At 38.9% G+C, this 9,774-nt stretch overlaps 1 protein-coding gene across 1 annotated transcript in view; it reads right to left on the bottom strand.

Moving 5' to 3' along the window:
• Nucleotides 1–1,703: 1,703 nt before the first annotated feature.
• RASGEF1C (RasGEF domain family member 1C) overlaps nucleotides 1,704–9,774 on the bottom strand; it is an 83,512-nt gene continuing 75,441 nt past the window's right edge. The window contains exon 14 of the mRNA XM_074883581.1: nucleotides 1,704–9,582. Within this exon, the coding sequence (XP_074739682.1) occupies nucleotides 9,558–9,582 (25 nt within the window). The 3' untranslated portion in view covers nucleotides 1,704–9,557. The remainder of the gene's footprint in view (nucleotides 9,583–9,774) is intronic.

The raw sequence follows: 9,774 nt of genomic DNA, 5'->3' as shown, positions 1-9,774 counted from the left end.
GTAATGACAATACTGGCTGTTTATAAGGGACTGAACTGAATGGGGATGGAAAAACCACCAGGAGCATTTCTAAAATGTATCAGGGAAAATATGTTATTAATTTCACAAATCACTGTAACTACTGATCAAGGGACCTAGTGTCCTAGATTGTTGTGGCATATGTAAATTCAAAGAGATAATAGGAGCTTGGATGGGTGAATCAGCAGAAAGGCAAAGCAAGAACCCACTGACAGTAGTATTTCCACACCATGAGAGTTTATGTTTGAAAGGGGTAATTTTCAAACAGACTGTTTTGCAGATTATGCATTGGAATAGAAAACCACAAATATTCTGCCAGGTCGAAAAGAACAAGACATGGTTATGGCTCAGGGACACATTTTTCTTGTTAATGAGTTATTAGAATTTTTCTTGGAAGAGCAGTGACCTGGAACCTTTGTGTGGGTGTGGGCACTTGTGTTCATTCACATGTGCATTGGTGAAAAGTTGTGGCCAAATAACGTGATGGTTCACTCTGACCTGTGACCGGTGGGAGATTGGAATGGCCTACACTGCCCTCGGCAAGTCCATACATTGTATTAAGATATTAAGGGCAATCGAAACACAATCCCTTAAATGGCTGGCAGATTGCCACTCAGGCAAGATGTTTTCGATCCAGTGTTTAGACTGGTTTTTACTTCAGTAATACACAGTGTGATTGTCCAGCTAGGATCACCTTGGGCTGAGCTGACCTGATCCATTCCCTTTTATTGCAAGGCTCACAGGGACGGCTGAAACTTCAGCTCTTCTCACTCGGCGGCACAGCTGAGCTTTCTGAGGATTGAAATGTTTTAGCCTAATAAAAATTTGGGGGCTTGACACTGGTAAAGCTGAATAAGCTACAGTTTACAAGGCAGTTCAGCCAGATGACATAACAATCCCTTTTGGCAAGAGCTCCGACACTGTGAGCAAGACTGCTGTGCTGAGAAAGGGGGTTGCACGTCACACTTGTGCAAGCTTTGGAGTCAGTGGCACTACTCACGTAGAGCAGAAGTCCTCACTTGATAACAGCAGGCAGAACCAGGCTGTGCTGAATAGAAACAACACACTCACAGAAGCAATGTGGTGCAGATGCCCAATGTTACATCAAGAAAACTCCACCACTTGAGTTTCACCTCTGGGCTGCTTTCTGCTTTATTTAAAAGAATTTTAAGCTACTTGAACCAAGGATGTCTCTTACTGTACATTATTACAGAAATGGGTCCCTATCTCACTAGAAGCTCTCGGTTTACTGCCATACAAATAATAAAAGAACACATTTAAACATCAGTTGTACCACGAAGTTTTATAGGAACAGACTAAAAATACTCAGGCCCAGACTCAGCTTTTTCCTCTCATTATAAAGAATTGTTGAGTCTATGACTCGTATCTGGAAAAATACTTATTATGGGAACTGAGAGAATTTGTCTCTTTTCCTTGCAGTGTACGTGCAGTGCAATGTTCTGAATGTGTGAGGATGAAGAGAGAAGCCGTAAAGTGGAAACAAGAGGAACAGCAGAAACCACAGGTACTTTTGCAACTACATGCATATTCATGAATTGCCATGCAGTCAGGGACATCTTTGTATTTTTGGAGTTTCAAAGCAACACAAATTTCTTTACAGCCTATTCTGTAGATTTGTAGTTGTTGAAATTGCTACAACAAATAAAACCAAAGAACAAAATCCACACAGCTGAGCCTTTTTTTTTTTATTATTATTATTCTTATTTGACACTCACATTACAAAATTTAGAAACCATAGACAGTTCAGGCAAACTGTTAAAACACAGTATAAATTAGGGGGGTTTAATATATAAATTCTATACATAGGTAAGTTAGCTTGAACATGACTGACAAAAGGATTTCATAACAATCTTACCACAACTGTATAAAAAGGCATGGGAATAGGATGGGCACTATAATCATGAATGCAGGTTAAGACATTTTCCACAACAGCTATAAAGCGTAACAATGACCATGCTATTCTTGCAGTGGTTATGTGGGGTACAGTATGCATATTACCATTAACATTTTGCAAGATCTATGTACAGTCACAAAATCATAACAGCCGCTTTCAAGTAACCTTACTGTTTCCTGCCTGTGCAATTAATAAAGTGTCAGTATTTGTTCCGAGGACTTCTAACAAAGCTACGTGGTTTGAGTATTATGGATGGTAGAGGGATTTCCATTTGACCTGAAAATGCTAATCATAACATGGAATTGCTTAATTTAAATAAAAAGATACAGGAAAAGCACAGCTCCTTGTTACCATCGTTCACATGATCAGTATATACCAGTCTTTTAATCTGTATTTATTTCCTAGCTTGATTCTTTTTAAAAACTAAAATGATAATTTAGTTCCCATTTTGCTAAGCACAGTTGTTAAAAGGAGTTACACCAGAAGAAATGTAGAACTAAAATTTGGATATCTTTCTGGGGTAATTTTTTGAAAGGATGTGCTTCCCAGGGAATCCTGGACATGTCATTCAACCTTTGAATTTCTCAATCTGAAAATAAGGACAGTTCTGCTTACCCATTTTTACTCTGTGTTTTTAGGTCGGTGAATAAATGTTTTAGAATAATATGTTCTTGGAGTTTAGGTTTAAGACAGCTGGTACTGTCACTAAAAGTGAAAAAAACCTTAAAATCTGATTTCTCACCTTTATAAGCTGATGAACACTTGCTAACAGTTCTAAAACCCAGAGGATAAATTATTTTCCATCCGTGTTGCGTACTAGCAATAGTCTTCTTACAGACAGACTCCTAAGGGAAGTACTTGTACATTTGTAAGAATCATTATCTTGAAACACTTGAATTTAATAGCTCTGTGCATACACCTTTCACTAAGTTTTAATAATGAGGAGGATTCTGTCGGAACAATTCCTTCTAGTTCAACATGAGGGCAGACTGTAAGTGATAACCCAGCTTGGGCTGTTACAGAAATACACATGATGTCAACTGTCGAGACCACAACCCCCGTTTTCTAAACTCTGTTTACCCATGGGCCAAACATTAAGAAACCGTCATATGTTTAGTGGGTTCAAAAAGACTGGAATTTTAGAAGCATAATAAAATAATGAGAGCAGTGATATAGTACTGACCAGTAACAGTTCACTGAGGAAGTCACATTTCTCTGAAAGGTAGCTGGACTATGGAATTTTCTGGTCAGAAATCTGCTAAATGGGCTTTGCACATTTTAGAAGGAAGTTTCCTGTACAGATACTTAACTTATAGGACTCATGAGCTCAGAACTCAGAGTCTTCTGCATTCAGGAAGGCCTGGGAACATTGCCGTACTGCAGTATTAGTCTGGGTTGGCAGTTTTAGGGCCACAGGGATGAAGGGAGAAGGACTCCTATTCTATTATGACAGCTCTGGAGGATGATTATAGAGCCCTTGTATAGCAGAGGACTAGAAAAATGTTCCTATGGCATTCTGCAAGAGCTGTTTATGGAGCAAAATACCTCTTCTGTGGAGGGAAAGGCATCAAGGGAAGAGCAAGCAGTCTAAGCAACTCAATTTACAGCATTACAGTTTGCGTCTGGCCACAGTGCAAGGCAGGGGATCTAGACAGGAGTTACTCATACTTAGCTTTTTTCTGTAGCTGAGGTTATAGCCTGAGTTTCAGTGTCTTGCACCCGTGCAGAATGTATGAAATACCACCCACACAAGCTATTAGCTTCTTATTTACATCTTGCATAATGTAAAAATGCAGGATGTAATGCCCTGTATGAGCATTAGCTTAACGTCTAATATTTTTTGCATATCTGAAAACATGCAAAAAGAATTGTAAAAGAAATTAATACAAAACAGATTAACCTCCAGGTATGTTCCATCAAAAAAAAAGTAACTTGTTTGCTGCCTCCTCTGCTCAGCTCAGCGCTCAGCTGCTCCACAGAGAGCAGGAAAGGGACACACTAAGGCAGCGTGCTCTCCTTCCAACGTATCCAACATTAAAACAAAAGTACTGATACAGCTTTCTAGGTCAGTACTTCACTGTATTCTCTGCTGCCTTAGCCTGCCCATCTGCCATTGATAATTGGAAGATTGCACAGGTATTTTGTTCCACTCTGCTGCCATGCTCTGAAATACGAAAGTTAACAACCATCAATGTGTTTCTCAATCTTTTTAAGTATTTACTTTTCCATGTTGCTTAGATCTTAAAATCTCTGTCAACTAAGTGACAGATTCTTCACTGTTTCAAGTCCTCTAGAGGAACGAACCTCTTTTAGTTCAAAGAATTTTCTTGTAATCATTCTGTTGGATGGATAAGGAAGTAGGCTTTGTCCCAGGTGAACTTCCAAGAACTTCCCACCTTTCAAAAGGGATGCATCCCAGCATCAGAAACCTAGGAGTGCAGGCTCAGATATGAATTTGCATGTCAGCTTTGTACAGGATCATCTAATCATCTCTGCATCCCCCTGTTAGTGTATGTGCTGCCATATGGACACCAGATACGGGTGTGCTGTTCCCCAGCCACAGTTCAATAATGCCCTGCACCAACTACTGAGGTAATTTCACTCAACAGATTATGTTAAAAAGGACAAAAGAAAAGAGAGTCTTTGGCCCACAGGTGAACCTCTGAGCAGTGGCAAAGGGGCTTTTCCCTGTTTCCTTGTCACTCCCTAATCCCATTCTGCAATTACAACAATGGAAATAATCAGTTCACAATCAAAGGGGTTTTAATTTCCAATGGAAGAGACACCTGAGACAGTAAGGCTAATTTCTACCAGTCTAAAAAGAAAAAAAAGGTTCTTAAAGCCAGAAAGTCAAATTTTGCTCTCAGACGTGAACTAATTCATTGGATCAAATTCAGTCGTTGAATTTGCTGCTGAAACTTCAACAATGTCAAAGAAAACTTTTGCCTAGGCTGGATTTTCACCCTATTAAGTGAACCTGCCCATTTGAGAGCTGCACCTGGCTCAAAAGAAGGGCCAGGGACTATACCAGTTGTCAATACAATTTAATCCCTATGAATAACTTAAAACTCTATTATAGCTAATAATTGTAGGACTGCTCCAAAGCCCATCAAAATCAATTAGAGTTTTTTCTCTGGCACGTTGCTGTGCTTGGGATCAGTCTCATTCTATGGAACAGTCATTGTTAGGTCAGATACTGTTAACTGTGTAACATTTTTACACTGATACACATAACTATCTTTTCTACTAACATGTCTTTTTATTGGTAACTCCAATTACATATTCAGTGATCTGAGCTCTGTTCTAAACTGGACTTTGTCACGTGCAAACCAGTGCTCATGTGCTTTAAAAAAAGGTGCGTAAACTATTGCAACAAAATATGATGAAGTAACCAAGGTATGAGTAAGGGACTGGCTTGATTTTAAGGGAGTGATTATCTTATCACCACTGACCACATCATAAAATATTTTCAAGCTGAGAAAAATATCTCTACGCTTAAATTGTTTCTTCTTTGAAGTGCTTTAGCAGCTGTGTCCACACTTTGTTAAAGTGCCATCTCGGCAGTGGCTGGGATCACAGTTTGCTTCCAGATCTGCATGTCCTCTATCCACATGGAGAGCTTCCAGCCAGCTGTATGACAGGATTGTGTTAACTGCCTAACAGAGGGCGGAATGATAGCCTAAGCTCAGTGTACTCTTGTGCGCAGCGGTCTTGTGTGCTAGACTCATTTCAAGAGTTTTTTGCCCTCAAAATTGTCATGCCCAGCAGACCTACATCCATCAATCTTTAATTAGGTAATGTGATTGATGCTGATGTGAAATTGAGGGCAAGATTGTATGATTAAGTGTCTTTTGAAAGGCATTGAACAAGTTCATCTACTGACTTCAACACAAGCTGAAGGCACACAATTCCCTCATTGTTTTTCACTGGACTTTTTATCTAGCCCCGCTTTGCAGAATGGCACACTCAAGAAATGAAAACATAGGACTTTTGCTACCACTCTGATTACACTAGAGGAGGTGCAGAAGTGATTTCATGTATTTGGGTCTTTTAAAATATTGCTGTATACACAGAAGCTAAGTTAATGCTTCTGAAAGACTCTATCATACAGTCACATCTTACTAGCTTAGGGTTTTGATACTAACACTACAGACCTATAGGTCTAGTTTTGCTCTGTTCTCTGTGTAGCATTAATTCAAGCAGCTGTCAGGGAGGCCAATCCACTGAAAAAAGTGGAATTAGAAAGCCATGACATTACTACTAGTAACTTGTCTAGATGTTAGTCTAATAACTACATGCCTTACAGTGGCTTAGTGCTTGGTGTTAAGTGATACTGCTTTCTTTTCAGCATGGTAGGAGTTCTTTACACATTTATAGCAAGAAAACATTAATTACTGGAAGTGCTTTTTCTCATTTTTGTGTAATGTTAATACATTTTTGGAAGAAATTTATTCCCCAAATTGTCAGCCTTTGTTTCAGTTGTACTCGCGCTTTGTAAAACCTGTTGGTGAAGCAAGGCTCTAACCACTCTCCTGTCAGGAGTTGTACACCCTAGTCAGGCCAAATACTAATTACAAATGCAACTGAAAGCTGTAATTCAAGGCTCTACACTGCTTCTATTTAAATCAATAGGATTTTAGGTAAGAAATCATATGAAGACAAGCTATGATTCCTAAAGTCTGTTTTTTAAAAAGTGCTGTCTTCTCATTTTAAGTTGTTCTGTACTCTCATCTCCAAGCCATTTTGCAAAGAGCAGCCAGCATCTCTGGAGATCAGATGCTACGGATCAATATGCCACAAACCTCTATAAACCAATAAGTGCCTCGGTAGTCACCAAGAGATGAGGATGTTTAGTACCTCTGAAAAAAGACCTTTTAACTGTGTGACTACATAAAGGCTTAAAGATAATTTGGTGCTTCTGAAAGTCCCACTAAGCCCTTAATACCTACCTAAATCTGACCTTTATGCTTCCATTTTAAGCACTGAAGTTTGAAAGTTTTGGACTATGAAAGTGGTTTAGTTTGCAACAGTGAAAAACTTTATAAGATCTACTTTAACTCATACTTACAAAATTGCCTGAATTCATGGAAGGTGCCCAAGAATATATAGTATTATCACAAGAAATCACATTTTGATTCATCTTCAGGGTGTTATAATCTCAGCTGTACCAGCCTCTATTGGCTCATTAGGAAAGGAGTGAGGGTTTGCATTTTAAGAAGCAGGTTTGAAGAAAGGGCCCATCCACTTACATTGGGTTTCAGATAAATAAAAAAATCACTTCCAGTATGAAGTCACAGTGTGCCTATTAAAAAGATGCAGACATTAAGAAAAAAAATGACCATTTAGCAAACACACTTAGGCATTAGCATTGTTGTAGATAGGTTTATGGTTATTGCTCTGGATTTGGTTGGAATTTAACAGGCTTTTAATGGAATCATTTTGGAAATGGTCCTGCTTGAAGGAATGGCTTTGTGTGCACGTTTCTCTCAATAGCTCTCAGCTCATGCACAAAAATTAACAAACAGCATATTAACAGTATCACCAGAATAGTGATCACTGCCTGACTGGAATGATATTGTACCATCCTTACACTTAGTTCTTCCATTCAAAGCTTGAATAAACACATGACATTTTTATGTTCCCCCTGCTTGAATTTATGCGCTGACAGACCTATATGAAAAGGAGAATTGAAGTTCTGCCTCAAGCCCCTACGTATGCAAATCTAGAAGAAACTGTCCTGCTCATCTCAGCAACTGCAAGAGCAGTAGATTCCAGGTGGCTATGATCCAGACTGCACAGGTTTTCACAGATCATAACCCAACGTAAGAACTGCACTGCAGACACTACAAACCTTTAAAATATCACATAGAGCATGTCTCAGGCTGCTGCACTCCCGATCACCTCAACTGTCAGAGCTGCCTTCAAACACTGGCTCACCAATGCCTCACATTTCAACAACTCACTCAGGCATGGGTAACTTTTGAGGCCTGGTGGAGGGCAGGAACAGTTCCAGTTTTCTGGCTAAATACACAGGCCAACACAGACAGGTTTTGTGATTAGCCTAATTTTTCAAACCACTACAGCCACTTGGAATCCCTCTGTACTGAAATAAAACTATTACTGATCTCAAAGAGAGGGTTATGTCCTTCTGTTGTAGACAGAGAAAGACTGGAACATCTGAAAAGGCCAACATCAAATCAGTAATAAAATGCAAAGTTCAGTATCATGTGGCATTTAGGTTTCATTTAAGCTTTCTGAGGTCTCTTCTGGGGCAGGTAGGAACATTCCTTGCACATAACAGTTAGTCTACTGTTAGGGCTTAGTTTTGAATCTAATATCCATATAGTTCATTATCATTTAATATAGGAGTTACAGTAGCACCTTGATTATTGTACAACTTTAAACACAAGACATAGTCCCTACTTCATATTATCTGTAAGGAAATGGTGAACATGGTTTAGATCCTAAAAATAAAGAGAAAAATGGTTATCTGCTCCTGAATGACAAATTCTTTAGTGCATTCATTCTAGTCTGAAACCCTCTGTCTTTTCAAAGCTTATAATCTAGTTCCCAAATTCAGAGCAATTAACCCCTCCTCCTACCCTCTTAGTATCATGTTGCAAAATAAACAGTACTGTATTAATTGAAACCCGACAGATTTTTTTTTTTCAAATAGTAAAGCAGTATCTTTTTTCTTTAAGTGTGATAAAACCCTCTAAAAGATGCAACTCAGCATCAACAAAACTAGGGAACAGACTACATACATTAAATAGAGGTAAGTTGAGTCCAGAGTTATTTGCTGCTTCAGTTCAGCTTTAGATGTGGTGGTGGTGGGGTGCCTTTAAGCAATACTGTCTACACTCTGTGCCCTCCCCAGATCTGCCAAGATTCACAGTAAGAAAAGCAACAACAGTGGTGGGAAGAGTAACTAAGCAATAGTCATACTTCAGATTGTTCTCTGTAAAAATTCACGGGGTTAGTACGACTGTCCCATGCTGATGTGGTCTATACGTGACATACGCGTATACATACGAGTGAGTGATGTCAGTTTTCATCCGCTGGAAGCTTATACCTGTAGCAGTCAGTGCTTTGTTCAACAAGGCTGGGGGACTGCTAATGTAAGATTAAGTTCTTTCTTCATTCAGCAATTAACCAGATTGCTGCTGTGTCTGTGTTTGATTTAATTTTACAATCCTCAGAGGGTTTAAAGAGCTGCTGTCTGAAGCACCTGCTTCTGAAATATTCATGTGTATTTTTTGCTTTCCTTTTTTTATACTTTTCCATTTTCTTTTGCAGTACCATGGTTCTCCATGCTCCTGATTTTCTTACGCTTTCCTTCAGAGGCAAAAGTTACAGTGATCCTGACGCAGTTTGGGCACAGCCACAAATAGTCTGTTTGTCCTTCCTCTCTATGTCTCATAGTTAGAAAAGCGTCATTGTGCACACAGTTCTTTTGATTTCAGTGGATGAATCCAGTTCATCCATCATGTTAGGCAGTCAAAAAACCCAACAAAAAACTCAAACAAAAAAATTGTCTAAATCCCAAACAGGCATCTTTGGAATCAGTAGTGCAAAATGTTTGCGGATTTCTTTTCCTTGACCTACTGCAATAATCTCTTAATCTTCAAGTCTTTCCTAAAATAGTGGATCTGTAAATTTAAAACAGAAGAACAATGAAAAAAACCAAACACAAAGGTAGGTTGTTTTTTAAAAAAAAAAAAAAAAAATCACTCTCTTCAGCTTCTCACTTACACCAAACCATTATCCAGTTAACCTAGGGCATTTTCCATCTACATCAGCCTCTTTTGCATGGGTGCAGCACTGTATGAATGCACAAGTGG

Source organism: Strix uralensis, chromosome 14 (assembly GCF_047716275.1).
Source record: "Strix uralensis isolate ZFMK-TIS-50842 chromosome 14, bStrUra1, whole genome shotgun sequence".
NCBI lineage: Eukaryota > Metazoa > Chordata > Aves > Strigiformes > Strigidae > Strix > Strix uralensis.
Note: the sequence above shows the minus strand (reverse complement) of the source record. Positions and strands in the feature narration are given on the sequence as shown.